This window comes from Kryptolebias marmoratus, linkage group LG19, assembly GCF_001649575.2.
Source record: "Kryptolebias marmoratus isolate JLee-2015 linkage group LG19, ASM164957v2, whole genome shotgun sequence".
Lineage (NCBI taxonomy): Eukaryota > Metazoa > Chordata > Actinopteri > Cyprinodontiformes > Rivulidae > Kryptolebias > Kryptolebias marmoratus.
This window is the reverse complement of record NC_051448.1, coordinates 19,257,491-19,274,859: the sequence shown is the minus strand read 5'-3', so window position 1 is coordinate 19,274,859 and position 17,369 is coordinate 19,257,491. Positions and strand designations below refer to the sequence as shown.

Below are 17,369 nucleotides of genomic sequence, written 5' to 3'. Positions count from 1 at the left end.
CTGAGAGAGCATTTAAAGGCTCAGGAAACCTTTGCAGGTATTTTGAGTTAATTAGCTGATTAGTGTGTGACACCTTTTCACAATATTCTAATTTTCGGAGCTGTACCTGTAGATACCCAGTGTGCTGAGACTGTTATAATACACCTCCAAGCTCATATAATTGTTAACAGCCTTAACAGATGGTCTAAATACTCTCTGTTGGCTAAAATTCTCTGAACCTTTAAACACACAGGGTTGGATTTGTTGACATCAATTATTAACATTTTATTTTTCTTATTAATAGTTAGTGAGTTGAGATGTTCATCAATGAACACTTTTATGCTGGTACTGAGCTGACATGCCACTGTGCTGCTCATTCTCCGTGAGTGCAGTGATCCTCCGCGCCTGTAGGGGGCAGCAGAGAGCTGACGGCACCAAAACAACCGAGCGGAACCCAAACAATGTAACCTGATGGTGTGTTAGCGAATGCGGCTACTTTAGAGCAGTTTATCACTTGAACTTTGAGTCAAAATGAAATTGGTAAGTACATAGCAACAAATAAAGTTTATTTTTATATAGCCTGTAAGAAACGGGCATGAAAGAAGGTCTGGAAACATTTAAAGCGTTTGGTTCCCTTTATTGTGGCTAATGAAGCTAACAGCTGGACTAAACTGAACTAAACTCGATGTGCATGCTGGTGAAAAAAAAAAGCAAATATTAATATGTATTTTGTCGTTGTTTAACTGAATAATCAAATTTTTTATCTTAAGTGTACACTCAGACACCATGTATTGGCTGTATTATTTATTTGCTGTATTGAATTTTGAGCATGTTTTTTGTTTGTTTCTTTGTTTTTTTACAGTATTGTTTGTCTGGTCACCCTACATTGCCTTGCAATGTCCTTAAATTTAAGTCCACCACCATCATGTTGGACTGTGGACTGGACACCACTTCTGTCCTCAACTTCCTGCCCCTTCCTTTGGTGCACAGGTGAGACATCTTTATTCATTCATTTATTCATTTATAGGCGGGATTTTCATTAATTTGACTCCTTATGTTTTATTTTACCCATCTGATTCACGGTTCATCAGCCCAAGACTCTCCAAGCTTCCTGGTTGGGTCTCTAAAGATGGAACAATAAACTTAGAAAAGGTGCTCAACATTTTTCCTGCATCATACTAACTTCCGTGTTGAAACTCACCTTGTTTTTGTTTATTTTTACTCATAGGTTTGCAAGATATGAATACATTGTCATGTAAAGTAGACTCATTTTGTCTGTTTTTACAGGAGCTGAAGGAGTGTGCTGGAAGAGTTTTTGTGGATTCTCAGCCAGAGTTCTGTCTTCCTGAGGTAGGTCATCCATGTTATTATAGTTATTACTCTCTTGGCTGCTGACCTGGAAATATAGCTTCATTTTCTGTGTGCTGCAGTGTTCAGTAAATTTACATTTTCTAACCGAAGTTATCTTCAACCAGTCTGTGTCGGTAACAGTCAAAATCATTTAAAAAAAGAGTTACTCTTTGGGAAATAAAAACACATTAGTTTTCTCCTGACTCACAGAGAGAACTGCTGGACCTGTCCACCATTGATGTCATCCTTATCTCTAACTACCACTGTATGATGGCGCTGCCTTATATCACTGAGCACACCGGTTTCACAGGGACGGTGTACGCCACAGAGCCCACCCTGCAGATTGGAAGGTAAATGTCAATTCTTTAAAAACCTTTTAAATATGTGCATGTGATTCTGACCATATTTACATATAAAATGCATTTTTTATTTGAAGGGTTAGAGGTCTGGTGATGATAGCTTGAGCCACTGGTGTCCAATCCTGGTCCTGAAAGACCGCTATCCTTCGTGTTTTAGATGTTTCTCTGCTTTTCAGCAGGTCTTCATGTTCTGCAGAAGCTTGTTAATCATTCAGTCATTCAAATCCAGTGTGTCAAAGCTGGAAAGTATCTAAAACATGCAGGCTAGAGGCCCTCTGGGATCAGGATTGGACACAACTGTCTTAAGCATTGTTTTCACAAATTGTCATGATTTCTTGCAATTTTCATTAAAACATTTTGACCTGCTTTGATCAGACTGAGACACTTGGCGTATCTACTGCTGAGTATGTCTCTTTTATGATTACTGTACAATCTTACTGTATTATGAAAACTGGAACACAAAGTTTCATCAATAACACATAATAAAAGGTATCAATTACTCTTGGAAACACAGAACTGACAGAAACTCACTTGAACGGGCATTTAATTCTCAGTTGGATTCCCTGCATCTGATGTTTAGCCACAGACTTGTGGTAATGGTTCTTTTATGGTTACAAAACAGTTTGATTTTCCACTTCTGAGGGAACTCAAATGCAGCATAAGTTGAAGTTGATCACAGATAAAGATGTGGAGGCTGAGAGACTGAATATTATTCTGCTTGGTTCTGAAGAAGTGATCCCCCTTTCCCTGTAAACTGGAGGAACTGACTGAATTCAGACAAGGGGCGCTATAAAAAAGCCTTAGACTCACAAATAGATTTTCTTAGTAACATTTTTTTTTGGTAATATGCATCCTTTAAACTTTTGATTTAGAAGATCCAAACCTGGAATCTCTCCTCCAGCTCAGATTGCACTTTGTTTCCTCAGACTGCTGATGGAGGAGCTGGTGAACTTCATGGAGAGAGTTCCTAAAGCCCAGTCCGCCACCTGCTGGAAGAACAAGGAAATACAGAGGTAGGTAAACTCATTATTAATTCATTATGAGTCAGGTTTCCTTCTCCAGATTTGAAATACTCAATAAAAGTTCTTATAGAGTACTAATAAGTGAAATGTCCAAACTGATGAAAGTTTGTATTTTATATCAAGACAAAAATCTAAATTTGGAAACTGAGTGACTGCGGCAAAAACTGCAGTTTAAATTGATGGGAGTTCAAACTGGGAGGCTGGAAAAATCTATGTTGAACTAATGAAATGGCAAATATTTTCACAGGTAGATGAAAAATTCTTATTGATTGAGATTGAGCAAAGTGACAAGTTTGTGTTTTTTATATTTTTTTAGATGATGCTGTTTTCATACAAGAATAGAAAAATAAGCCACTTTTTAAAAAATAACAAATAACATTATTGTTACGTTTATATCTTTAGTTTTTCACATCAAACACAAATTCACTTATTTTTAATGCTAAGTAATGTGTCGCTGTCTCAGGCTGCTTCCTGGTTCGCTGAAGGACGCGGTGGACGTGTGGACGTGGAAACGATGCTACAGTCTGCAGGAGGTCAACTCAGCCCTCAGCAAAGTGCAGCTTGTGGGTTATTCTCAGAAAGTGGTGAGGACAACTTTAAACTAGTATTTTACACACACAACACACACCCTATCTGACATTTTTGGCCGCTTTTGGTAACTTCTTTGACAAACCTTTTCAGCGTGACAAGTTAATGTGTGCGGCTTCCGATGTGCAGATCTCATACGGTTCCTACTGGGAAAAATGTGGAAAATAGTGAAGTTTGATTTGAGTGTTTTCCAGACATGGATAAATCTGGAAAGCGGAAAACTGTATAGACACATATTTGTGTTTCCAAACGCTGTTCCTTTTTTAATTTTGCAACCGATCAAAATCTGAACAAGAAAAACTCAAGAAATGCACTTTTTACTTGTTTTTAACCCTGTCGTTAAGACCATTAACTATTTTGGTAAAGGTTTAAATGTCATTTCCTGCTATCCATTTTTATAAAAGAGCAATGAGTAAGTGAGTAAATTTAAAATTAGCAGATCAAATAAGTATTTCCCCTATTTTAAATTAAGCTGTGAGAATCCTCATTGTGCTGAATGTCTGAGTGTCATCGCTGTGGAACGATGTCTTATTAAACATATGTACTATACTCTACATCAGGGGTAGGCAACCCTGATTCAGTGGTTAAATCACCTCTTCATGTTCTGCAGAAACCTGTTAATCACCCATTGATTCAAATCAGGTGTGTTGGAGCAGAGAAACAAGTAAAACATGCAGGATAGTGGCCCTCGAGGACCAGGATTGCCTACCCCTGGTCTACATGTTCTGCTCACAGTGAATCTGTGTTTTTCTTCAGGAGTTGTTTGGAGCCGTACAGGTCTCCCCGTTAAGCTCTGGCTACTCATTGGGCAGCTCCAACTGGATCATCCAGTCGCACCATGAGAAGGTGTCCTACGTGTCGGGTTCGTCCCTCCTCACCACACACCCGCAGGTAACAGTCAGCTCCAATCAGATGGACTCTTGCGCGGAAGTTGATGGGAATCTCTAATTGCAGGCTTTGGTAAAATTCCTGTCTTCTTTCCTCCCAGCCGATGGATCAGAGCTCCCTGAAGAACAGTGACGTCCTTATCCTGACAGGCCTCACACAGATCCCCACCGCCAACCCAGACGGCATGCTGGGAGAGTTCTGCAGCAACCTGGGTGGGTGGAAATGTCCAGATTACACCCGCCTCCCACATTTTAGGTCTAAGTTGATTGATTGATTATTGCGTGTCATCGCGTTGTTTATGTGGACCTGTAGCCATGACGATCAGAGCAGGAGGCAACGTGTTGGTGCCGTGTTACTCCTCGGGAGTGATCTACGACCTGCTGGAGTGTCTGTACCAGTTCATCGAGAGCGCCAATCTGGGCACCACGCCCTTCTACTTCATCTCTCCTGTAGCCAACAGCTCGCTGGAGTTCTCTCAGATCTTTGCAGAGTGGTGAGCAGCTGTGTGCCTAAACCTCCGTACTGTAGTCATGGAAGAGGTTAACTGGAGAACCAAACATGTATATTGCTTAAGTCATTTCTCTACTGTTCTACCATTTTAGGGGGATAGCTGTTTTTAGTGTATTGCAATCATCAGCTTGATGTGTTTGTTTCTTTACGCGACCATCTTTTCTTATATATTTATAGGCTTTGTCATAACAAGCAGACGAAGGTGTATCTTCCTGAGCCTCCTTTCCCACACGCAGAGGTAAGTCCAGCTGCAGTCTGAAGAGGAAATGCTGCGTTCGAAACCAAGTTGGAAATTCTGGTCGTTTGCTCAAAGATCGGCTCTAACTTTTTCAACTTCCCAAAAACAATGTCACACTGGTGGAGACCTGCAACTCTGAATCTCTCTGGCTGAAGCGTACAAACATTGTTAAAAAGACTATTAGATCAATAATGACAATGACAACACTCTTACTATTATCATAGTCTTTTTACCCATTTATGGCCCTTTTTTTCAAAGAATAGTTTAAAGGAATAATTAATTTAAAGAAATAATTTGGGCATGTGCAGTTTTAAACAATATCTTACCTGTTGTAGGTAGTGTTTTCAATGACTTCCGTTTAGAGAAATAGTTTAATTCTGACAGGACTGATGAGCAGATGGCTAGTCCAAACACAGCCAAGACCAAAGTGAATCCCTGTCATCTTAAAACAACTCCAAGTCTTCAAAATTTCACAGCTGCTAATGCGAACGCTACTATTTATGCCTTTACACCTCGGCCAGTTTCATATTTTGGTAGAAAATTTAAGAAATTCCCACTGAATGAGACCCTTGAATGTCCTGGAAGTGCTACAGCTAGCTGATGCTGGTGCTGGTTACGCTTTCAAGTAACAGTTCTCCAAACTGGGGTTGTTCAAAAAGCTATCTGCAACAGGTAAGATATTAATCGTTCATAACCTTTTCTTTGTATGTCACTTTAAAATGGTACAGCTGTCCCTTTAATTAGATTTCTAAAAATCATCTCAAGACTCCTACTTAGTGTTTTACAACTTAAAAATTCTCTGCAAGCAAATTAACCTTTTTTCTCATCAATTTTTTTTTTTACATTTTTGGTTTTTGATGCCATTTTCCAACAAGTAACTAAATCTGCTCCATCTTTTTGTTAAGATGGCGGCAGCTCACTGGGTTGGATTTTACTGAAAAATGTTTTCTATATACTCTGCCACACAAACATGCAAAATAGTTGAAAGTGTTCAGAACTGCTTGTTTATTTGTGTTTTGTAAACTTGACTGCCATTTTTAACCCCTAAATCCCGCCCACAGGAAATTAATTTTATTACATTTGGAAACCTCAGTGTCAGTCCAAACAAACTTCTGTGTATTCACCATTTTGGATGTAACTGTTTGCATGCTTCAGACTTTATGCACGCCTTGTTGAAAACCTGGCATCAGTGCTGCCAGATATACGATAACAGTTTATATAACATAGTTTTAAGGTCAAGTCGCCCTGCTTTTCTGTGCACATGTTCACCAATCACAAAACACAACTAATCTCACAACCTCCCCCCTCAAGAAAGCCCACCTCACTCAGCACATATGGTAGTTTGGGTCAAAATGCAATAACTTTAAAGCGACAGTACGACTGGAAATGATGAACAATCTGGCAACCCTGCCTGGCATAGAAACTACAGTAGGTTCTATGAGCACAGCTGTATCCATGTTTTTTTTTCTTTCTTTTTGATTTACCACAACAAACATAAAAAAAACCCACTAACATTTCCAGAGGTGGTTCTTGTGTAAACAGGTCCTCAGTAGTGAGTGTTTTCTGTGCCGTTGCCATTTCAGCTGATCCAAACCAACAAGCTGAAGCACTACCCCAGCATCCACGGAGACTTCAGCAGCGAGTTCCGTCAGCCCTGCGTGGTTTTCACCGGCCACCCGTCGCTGCGCTTCGGGGACGTGGTTCACTTCATGGAGCTGTGGGGCAAATCCAGCCTCAACACGATCATCTTCACAGGTAACTCTCACACAGAGGCTGCTGGGTCATCCTGTAACTAGAAAGCAAACACAGCCCCTCTGACTTTGGTTTTTGTTCTTCTTTTCTCGTCAGAGCCAGACTTCTCCTACCTGGACGCCCTGGCTCCTTATCAGCCGTTATCCATGAAGTGTGTTTACTGTCCCATTGACACACGACTCAACTTCCATCAAGTGTCGAAGCTGCTAAAGGAAGTCCAGGTACGACGCTAACACCAGAATTATGGCCGAGCCGCATGGCATGGCTGTTCCAGTTGTAATGCAAGAAAAACACACAGAAGTGAGCAGATTGTGAAACACGCCAACATGTAACGTTTTATATTGGAAGGCTTTAAAAGTAGCATTTCTTTTTTTTTTTTTTTTTTTTTTTTTAATACTTTAATTATAATTTTTCAAATACAACTTTTTTTTTGACACAAACAGCTAAGGAAGACAAATATCAAAACAAAATTAAAAAAAAGACTAACACTAAAAACAAAAATGAACAAGACCAACCACTCAGAATAGTCCGTCAGCATACTGGTAAAGTAATAAAAGAAGATAAGAATGTATCCATCAGTCCAACATGTGTAATCAAGCACGAGACAGAGTCAAAAGTGACAACAGGCAGTTCAGGAGACAACGTGTCTCAAACCGTGCATCACAAAGCAACAAAACATTAATTACAGGTGAAAGTAGAAGAGAATAAAAATAATATATATATATATATATATATACATACACTTACATACATATATACATATATACACAATAATAATGGTAAATAATAAAAAAAACCAAACAAACAAAAAAAACCAAAAAAAAAACAGATCGAATGATCAAGCTAATCATTTTAGTAGCATTTCTTGAATGATCGCCCATCCCCTTGCGTGTTGAAGTTTTAAACACGGATCTCATGCCATCCGTTAGCGCTCACTGTATGCACTGGTGATGACTCTCAGCTACTAATTTTTGCTCAGTATCTGTAAAGTTTATTGAGTGGCCATCTTGAATCGGGTTAACTCCAGAAGTCAGTCATTTGTAGACAAACCTCCAATGATTGCTTTCTGAGAGTTTCGTCGAAATCCCTCCAGGGAAAGTTTGCTAACAGATTTAGCATAATGTTATTTTCAAGGTTTGACTAAAATGGCATAACTCTGTCAATTCTTAATGTAAGAAGATCTTAGTTTAAAACTCTGGCATAAAAGGCAGCGGTGATGTTCATTCCTTTAAGGAATACTAGGACTTTATACTTTTTATACTCTGTTCAGCACTGTGGCCAACTCTGGCTGCTTTTAAATGTGCAACAGAAATAAACTTTGACTTCTCTCTGCACTGAGGTTAGAGGGGGACTGTGCAACAAGTGGATATTTAGGAGTCTGTCACAGTCAGCTGGGCTAAACAGAAGAAATAAAAACAATTTACCAAGCTACCAGAGAGCCCAGAATGAAAAAAACAACAGAACAGCAGGATTTATACAGCAGTTCTGTTTGCTGCAGAGGAAAGAGGGTGGAGGAAACCTGCTTCTGTTGTTCAGAGGATGCAACCAAGTCAAACATATATGATTAGTCCTCTGCTTGCATGCAGATTATCAAATTGTGGACAAAAGTGGGACGTGTCTCCTGTGTTTTATGCAGGAAATATGACAAGTTAGACTGTTTTGAAGAGAAAATTCCGAGCTCAAATATAATGGAAGTCATCTAAAGTTTGGATGCGCCCACTCTGCACTCTGAGGGGATTTGAGAGAAGGACAAACATCTTATAGCAGCAGGAGACAAACTGGGTGAAAGAAGACAGAAATACCTACAGTTTGATGTATAAATTGCACAAGAGGTGGAAAAATTGTGGGAATAATAAAAATTTTTTTTAGAAAGCTCAAAAGTTAGTCTGACATCATCACTCTAATTTGAACATTAAAATTAAAAAGAAAAAAACACAAATCTTAAATTACAGTTGTGTAAAAATCCTTAAAGATATCAAAATGCCAGTTCAGACTCAGAGAGTCCAACTTCCTGTGACCTGTTTAAACTTCGAATGATGTTTCTACTGTGAAGTCTGAGCTGTAGAGCTCCAAAGAGGGCTGGGTTTTTTCACTCATTTGACCCAAACCCTTTTTTTGTGTATTTAACCTACAGCACACTATTCCAGATAGTGTTTGGATGTATTTTTTGTACTGTTTTTTTTCTAAAGCTGCAGGAGGTGGAGTGAATAAAAAGTCATGACAGAAATGGAAAGATAATATTCAAATAGTTAAGCTTCACTGCATTTAAAAACTCATATTCAGACCCGTTCTCCTCCATGGCAGGCTTAACTTGAACCCTCTTTAGTTCCATGTCTGACAGCAGGCTCAGTTTCTCTTTGCAGTTTGAGTATTGAGTGTGTGAGAACTGATTTCCGTCCTGCAGCCCCTCCATGTGGTGTGTCCGGAGCAGTACACCCAGCCTCCCGTGAGCCAGTCCCACCGCTCTGACCTGATGCTGGAGCTTCAGCCTCCTCCCATGCCCTACAGGCGCTGCTCCGTGCTCAACCTGCCCTTCAGGCGGCGCTACGAGCGGGTCTACATCCTGCCTGAGGTACTTCTCTCGTCTTGTGGATGTCCGGGTCGGCTTCCAGTGTTAAGTTACAAACAAAGTCAGTACTTTTTTGGAGACGGGTGCTGATTGTCCTCTGGTGTTTTTTTTTTTTGTTTTTTGTTTTTTTTCAGGAAACGGCAACATGTTTTGTCAGAATTAAATATGAAAATGAATTATGGAAATATTCAGATCGCTGCGCTGACAACAGGTGGCTCATTTTCATTTCTGGCTGATTCTGATTCTTCCTCTCCTAGCTCGCCAACTCACTGGTGCCCAGTGAGGTTAAACCTGGCATCTCCGTGGCAACCGTCTCCGCGGTGCTGCACTCGAAGGACAACAAGCACACGCTGCAGGTGAGTCCACAAAACGAGCTGCAGTCGTGTCGTCTCCCTGCAGTCCACCGACAGTTTCCTCTCGTATGTTGCCAGTCGGTGCCCAAACCCCCTCCTGCACCCTCCAGTAAGAAGAGGAAGCGGATGATCGAGGAGCCCCCTGTGGTTTTGGCCCCTAAGTCCCTGCTGAGTGGAGCTGTGCCCCTGGAAGGATTTCTAGCCACCCTGCAGAAGGTCTGAATGCCTGTTTTCCTTTAATATCCTTTAAGTCTTTCAGTGTCTATCCGAACCTGGTGGAAGATATTCTTGTGTTTTTTTTTTTTATTGGCAGCATGGGATCACGGAGGTTAAAGTGGAGGAGACACCAGACGGACACATCCTTCACCTGCAGGCCCAGGACACGCTGATCCAGCTGGAGGAGGACGGGACGCACATCCTGTGCGACAACAACGAGCCGCTGCGCACCACCCTCAGAGACCTGGTGCTCCGATTCCTGCAGAAACTTTGACTGCATTCCCACTGCAGAGGACTGTGGACTTCAGCAGAAACAGCAGGAGACTGTGAAGGACTGTCCATATTTAAAGGGCTATTTCTGACATTTTTATGTGGGTTTCTATGTTAATGTTACAAACAATTATTACCCAGTAAGTTGTAGATTACTCTACAAACAGCCTCAGTTTGGAGAAACACAGTTTAAGTCTGAGCGGGGCCAAAACTAAAGTGCTGACAGCTTAAAATGGCTCCAATTTCAAAAATTTCATAGCTATTCATGCAAACACTATTTCATAGATTTTTACACCACCGCCAGCTTCACCTTACACAGATATCTACAATGAAATCTGTAGTTATTTGCTAACACACATAGCATTGGTAGCTAGCTGTAGCACTTCCACCAGGAATATCATATTTCTGCCAAAATAACCGTGTAATGCAAAACTAGTGGTAATATAGAGGTTCAAAAAGTAGCATTTGCATGAACCGCTGTGAAATTTTAAGATCTGAGTTGTTTTTAGACAACAGCAGTCCGCCGTGGAAGTGGGTCTGCTCTGTCAGAACCCCCTGAGAGGACCCTCTTCCCAGTCGGATCACTGCTATCCTGAAACAACTCCAAAGATTTCATAGTTGTTCATGCAAATAGTATTTTATAAACCTTTACATTGCAGTCAGCTTCACATTATTCCAGCAAAAATAAAATGGAAATGCTAATGCTAGTAACTGCTGCAGCTGTTTACTCTTGTAAATAACCAGATTTATATTTAAATAACTTTGTATTAAGAGAATAACAGCGGTGGGAGGGTTTGTAAAAAGCGTTCGCATGAACCACTAAACTTTATACTGGAGGTGTTTTAAGATGGCAGCCATTCATTTAACATTTAGGTCGTTTACAACAGGTAAGATATTAATTGTTCATAACCTTTACACAGAACCCCACCACAAAATGTCTGAAGTATCCCTTCTACAGCGTAACCCTTACAGTAGTTTTTATTTAAAGCCCAGTTATGTTTCAGTCTTTAAAAAGCATCACAGATGGATTATTTTGTATTAAAGAAAAATATCAAAAACGAGGTTTGGAATGTTTGATCGCTACACGAAGAAAACTGAGAGGTTAGAAAAGGTGCAAATGTTTACCAAGAGGGAGAGTTTCTGAAGCAAAACTGGAAAACTTCAGCGTTGCTTCATGGGGGAGATCTGAGTGGAAGTGGACCATTGTTTTATATTTTTAGTTCCACAGGCTGAGTGTTTGTTGACGTGATGGTCACTGAATGCTGCAGAGGAAGCCTGAAGGCCTGAAGGGGAAACATTTTGTCCAAAGATAAAACAGGAAAGGCGTCGAAACATCAGCTGAGGTAAATACGTTTGCAGTCTATGCTAACTACAGACGGTTTATAAAGCAGATGAATAACTGGTTAAACAGGAAATCAATCACTGATTAATCACCAAAAAACACTTTTACTTAATCTAGTAAACTGATGTCCAGATTTAATTAAATCAAACCAACAGAAGAGAGCACTTAGCACCTTTATCTGCAGTTTTGGGTAGTAGATAAAACTAAAGATGCGTGGACCACAGCTCAGCCAACCTAATGGAGCACAGAAAGCACAGATGTTCTTTTATTTAACTCAAAATCTGAAATAAATCTTTGAATTTAGCCGCTTCACTCATCAAACGAAGCCAACTGATGGTATACACAGAAATGAATCGTCGAACAGCTGTCGCGTGTCAAAAGATTTAATAGTTGCAGGGTTATTGTGCCTTTAAAATACATTTAATAATAAGCTTTAAATGTACAATATCTTACAGTGTACTACACGGTCGTTTGATGATGCAGCTGTCTGCAGGAGGAAGAACAGCTAGGCTCGATAGGCGACGGGAAAGGAAGACCCCGCCGCCAACAAGAACGCGCTAGAAGTAAAACTGACACATAAAAGTTTGGACAGATTTAACGAACTCCACCTGCCTCCGTTTGTCCAGATGGGCGGGAAATCAGTCAGGAAGAAGTAACAAAGTATTCAGGTTGGTTTGGTGCGTCTCAGAAGTCTTTAACATTTCGAAACAGTGAATATATAGTGGCTGTAGGTGCCAGCAGACAGAGAGAAAACGGGACGTGACCTGTGGTTTCATTACAAACATTTTTTTGTTTCATTATGCACCTTGATAAATGTCCCGTCGTCGCTCTCTGTGTTGGCAGGCTGACGCTACAGGCAGTGCGTTCGGAAGGTTTTCAAGTGTCGCGTCATGTTGTGGTGAAAACCCAGGCAGCCGGACTCGGTCATGACTCGGGACTGGTGTAGACTGAGGCTCAGCGTTTTTCCTTAAGGAGATATCCCGACTATTTTAAAGTAGGGTTGAACAGTTCAACACCATCATTTTTGGAGAAGCCTAGTTCGCGGCCGACTGGACTGGTGAGCTACTGGCTAATCAAAATGCAGTCAAGACTAAAGTGGATGGTTGGAATCTTAAAACAACACCAATCTCCAAGATTTCATAGCAAACAATATATTTTTAACCTCAACACTACTGTCAATTTCTCATTACTTATTTCTGTTTTTTGTGAACGCAAACAGTGGCAACTTTTGGTTTCCTGGTGTAAAGGTTTAAATAATAGTGTTTACATAAAACACTATCAAATTTTAAGATGAAGTTCAAAGACAACAAGTCCCCTTTGAGAGCACAGGCTGTATATATAATTGGACCAAGGCTCCATGTCTTCTCTTGTTTAGAACTGAAGCTAACAGGACCTGGTTTACAGGAGCCGCCCTGCTGTACTTTTGGAACCAGAGTCTGTGCACTGACGATGCGCTGCTTTAAGTCCCGCCCACTCTCCCACACACACAGTTGCTGTGTCACATGAGCTTTCTTTAAAAGCATGAAATAACTAATTACAGCTAAACATGTTAGAGAAATGAACATTTGAACGTACAGCAAATAAATAAGAACTACAAATCAATAAGAGTCAACACCTGATAAAATTATTTAAGGTGTTTGTTGTTTTGTTTTTTTTTTACCAAGGGTAATGCCCTTTTCATTTACATGGAGGGAGTGGGACGATGCAGGGAAGATTGGTTCCGTTTGGGCTTCAAGTTCTGGGTTCCCGGTCTATGACTGAAAGTGGGTCTGCTTAAACTCGCCATTATAGCTCATTATTACAGACCCACTTCCTTACAATAACTCCTGTCTTTAAAATTTCAAAACGATTAATGCAAATATTATTAAAACCTTTACATTTCAGTTTCATATTACACAAATATCATAACAGAAATATTGAGCTGCTGCTGCTATTTGCGCTTGTTACAGTGGTGTACAGGTTGACAAAACACCAACATGAACCTATTAAACTTTGGAGATTGAAACTGTTTTAAGACAACCGATCCACTTTGATCTTGGCTGCTTTCACTTAGCTGTTAGATTGTCAATCAGGTTCTTCTTAACAAAGAAACCCAATTCAAAATGACCAAAATATCCCGTTAAAGTAAAAGACAGCAGAGGTAGCAGAGATTTCAGAGGGCAACACGATGAAGAGCTACTGTAGTGACATTATCGTTATAGTCCCAGTATTGACTGTTCCACTGTTTTCTTGTGGTTTCTTTTCACGGATCAACGTGATGTTTTGTTATAATAAACCCAATATATGCTTTTTTTCCCTTCCCAGGACCAAATAATATAAGTATTGTGTTTATAGTTTGTTTGTGAAAGCCAAATTCTCAGTGTTAATTATTTAAGGCTGCTTTCAGAGCCTTCTTTTTAAATCTGCAATCATTTGGAGCGTGTGTGAAGGAGGGGCGGGGGGAAGGATTTTTTTCCCATCTGAAGAATGTGTCCTCTGTCTTCTCGGCCGTTTGAAGTGGACTCCTCTCCCTCGTTTACTTGGCTTCCTTCTCCGTGTCCAGCAGCGCGGAGCGGACGCCGAGCTTCTTCAGCTCCTCCACCAGATCCCCGTTCTGGTGCATCTGCAGCAGGATGTCGCATCCTCCCACAAACTCTCCGTTGAAGTACACCTGAGGGATCGTGGGCCAGTTGGAGAAGACTTTGACTCCTATTGTTACAGAGAAAATCAAATCAGACCAAGACAATGACTGAAGACGTCACGAACTAGAAAGAAGAACAAAAAACACTGAATTTCTCGCCACTGAAACCATTCGAAATAAAACGCCGTGGTGATGAAACGATAGGCGTTGAAGTGAGTGACGGTGTATCGTTTAACTCAAAGCACCACACCCTTTGGGTCCTGCTGCACGACACTGATAAAAACCTGACACACGGGTCTGCAAGCTGTGGCTCTGGGGCCATATGTGGCTCCTCAGACACCCCTGAAGTGGCTCTGTGTAGCGGCGTCTAAAAACACAAACCTGAAGAAAGTTTATATTTAAACTGAAAGGAAAGTCTTAGCTGTTTTCCCCACTACACTTCTGCAACACGTGCACAAAGTTAACATGTGCAGACTGCTTTGGGCTGCCAGGGTGAACTCCGTTTTGGTAACTTACAAAAATGAGTCGACATATTAGTTATTAGAAACACTCGGTGACCTCATCTTTCCATCGTTTCAGTGGCAATGTTTGCTAATAATGGAAAACATGTTTAAACTGCAGTGATCAGGTTTGCTGTTGAGCTCATAGCCTGTTCCCGTTAAAGTAACATTTCTGTTTTTCTTTTAATACAATACGGCTGTTGAGCAAATCAAGCAGAAAATTATTAGAAAACTTATTTGAAGCAAATTGCTATAGATGCTGGGCAAAACAAGAGTTTTAGAGATTAAAGATTTCAAGACATCAAAATCTAGCACTGCAGAAAAACACAGCTCGTTTTTTTAATCATGAGAAAACTGAAACTGGTACCTCCAGGAATTTAAAGACACAAAAGTTATAGTCTTGTATTTGGAACAAAATAGGTCATGCTTGAAACAACAACAAACTGATCACACTTACTCATTTTATTGTTTGTTTTACACAACACAGGAAAAGATTAAAACCTGTCTGCCTAAATATAAACAAGGATAACTTCCTTGTGCAGACCTATACAGTTTTTATACTTAAACCTCTCAAAGCTGTTCACTGACAACTGAAAGGTTGAATGAGACAATAATGAGACTGGTTAATGCTAACACCGACATTTAAGTTGGTTAAATGAAAATAAAGGAGGTTTAAAGGACTCAATGTTAATCTCTAGGACGACCTGTTGCTCTCTGGGTCTGAGTGAACCGACCTTCTCGGAGCTCCTGGTCCTCCAGCACGTTGTAGGAGGCGTAGTTGTCCACTCCGTGCATCCGGAGGATCTGCACCACGGCGTTACTGAAGCCACACATGGGCTGCGCCGGCGTCCCCTTCATGAACACCACCACCTTGTCCTTCTTCACCATCTCGCCAAGGTCCTTCTGGAAGTCCGCCGCCGAGCACAGGAGCCGAGCCGAGGCCGACCACACGCGCCCGTGCGCCGGCCGAGACACACACACCGCCGCGCCCGACCGAAGACACCTGGCTGTAGTTCTAATTAAACTGTTCATGTTTTTTTTACAGGTTTTATCTTTCTCTGACAAAAAAGTAATGACCTATAAACGGACAAGTTACGCTCTGAACAAGCAAGCGCGAGCGAAACTCGTCCGTCAACACACTTAACGCTCGCGAGACGAGTCCTCGATGTTGATTGGACAGCTTAGACCCCACGAAGTCTGAGCTGATTCGCTATTGGTCGAACAACACGTCAATCGGAGCGTCGTTGCGTCAAGTGCTGTTCCGGAAGGACCGGTGTTGTGCCAAAAAGTGATTCGCCGCCGCGGGAGTGCGCGCGCAGCCTGTTCGAGTGTTTTTCGCGGTGAGACTAGTGAGCTGGTGAATTCAGTTCACTTTGTGGGCTTGGATTAATCTGAGTCATTCACCAAATTGATCCAGTTCACTTGCATTTTATTCAGACAGACTCATGTTGGCAATATGTCTTAACTCTCCTCTTCGTAACAATAATAAAGCAATTAGATTATTTTTCCAGAAGGAGGTGGCCTCTGTTTCAGCACATTGAAATCATTTTGTAGTTTATGTGACTTGGAAATCTACTTGGCTGCTCTTCTCCTCACTAACAAGGTGACGTGGATGTGAACTGTACTTTCTGTGATATTTCCCCAGAACCTGTCACTTATGGGTTTTAGTTGTGTCCTCACTCCAAAGTATTTTGGCAGCAGTTTTGTAACTATGTTGATTTGAAAATATCCCCCTAACTTTCAAATTCTCTGGAAAAATGTTATGTTTGGGTTATAGCAAAGTGGCAAAATGAATCCAGAGGATATTTTCATTAATTTATTAATCATTCAGGCCAAACTTTACATACATAAATGATTTTTTAAAAATCGAAAAAGTCAATTTATTTATTTATTATGATTGAGATTAAACAACATGTACTCAATTAGATTTTCAACAAATCGAAACGCAAAAACAACTATACCGGCTTGTTCTTAACTTCTGTTTTTATCACATGTGGTAATTTGGCACAAATGTTGCTTTACCTGCATTTTTTTTTTCATCCTGTAAATTGCATGTTGTTTTTGAACGGTTTTAAACTTCATCATGATGTGTTTACAGTTCGCTCCATCTGTTCTTGTTTTGTTCCTTGTTACAAATAAAGTTTGGAAGAAAAAAAAATAAAGTTAAAAAAAGAGTACTCTTTCCGACAAAGGGACTAATTATTGCTATTAAAAACACAACTGCAATACAGTTACTAAAGTCATTAGTAAATTATTTTAAAACTAAAAAACTAAAATAAAAATTCTCTTGGCGCTTATAAGAACTTCCGGTTTGAGTAACGCTAAAAGGGAAGTAGACAGAAAGGTTTTGAAAGATAACATTTACCAGATATTATTTCGTTTTTTTTTTAAAGTAACGCAAATGTACAATAGAATTTAATTCCCGAGATAAAATTCTAGTTCATACTCCATACCACCAGTAGGTGGCGGTAATGCACACCTTCAACCGCCATAAAACTTAACAAGAAGAAGAAGAGAAAAAGGCGGGGAGCAGATCGGAAATCACTAAAACAGATTTACACAGGCATGATAAGAGCAAATATAGACTTTGGTTGTATAGTGTATGGATCAGCAGCTAAAACACAGTTGATTAAATTAGACACTATTAAACATCAGGCGGTAAGATTATGTACTGGAGCATTTAAAACCACATCAACAGCAGCAATAGAAGTAGAGATGGGAGAAATGCCGTTAGATTTAAGGAGAACTAAATTAGAAATAAATTATTGGTTAAATTTGCAAGGCAATAGCTTAGATCATCCAACTTGGGAAAT

The 17,369-nt window shown here is 40.3% G+C and overlaps 2 protein-coding genes across 2 annotated transcripts; one reads left to right on the top strand and one right to left on the bottom strand.

The window, feature by feature from the left end:
- The first annotated feature begins 387 nt into the window (after positions 1-387).
- Positions 388-11,152, top strand: ints9 (integrator complex subunit 9). The gene is made up of 17 exons (XM_017409028.3): positions 388-519; positions 842-969; positions 1,071-1,131; positions 1,267-1,329; positions 1,540-1,679; positions 2,615-2,701; positions 3,174-3,294; positions 4,055-4,189; positions 4,287-4,398; positions 4,499-4,679; positions 4,874-4,934; positions 6,518-6,689; positions 6,783-6,907; positions 9,091-9,258; positions 9,513-9,611; positions 9,687-9,824; positions 9,922-11,152. The coding sequence occupies exons 1-17, from the start codon at positions 511-513 to the stop codon at positions 10,096-10,098; spliced, it is 1,977 nt and encodes a 658-aa protein (XP_017264517.1). The 5' UTR covers positions 388-510; the 3' UTR covers positions 10,099-11,152.
- A 1,863-nt stretch (positions 11,153-13,015) lies between these two features.
- glrx5 (glutaredoxin 5 homolog (S. cerevisiae)) lies at positions 13,016-15,712 on the bottom strand. The gene is made up of 2 exons (XM_017409044.3): positions 15,291-15,712; positions 13,016-14,124 (listed from the first exon to the last, which is right to left on the bottom strand). The coding sequence occupies exons 1-2, from the start codon at positions 15,586-15,588 to the stop codon at positions 13,952-13,954; spliced, it is 471 nt and encodes a 156-aa protein (XP_017264533.1). The 5' UTR covers positions 15,589-15,712; the 3' UTR covers positions 13,016-13,951.
- Between the last annotated feature and the right edge of the window lie 1,657 nt (positions 15,713-17,369).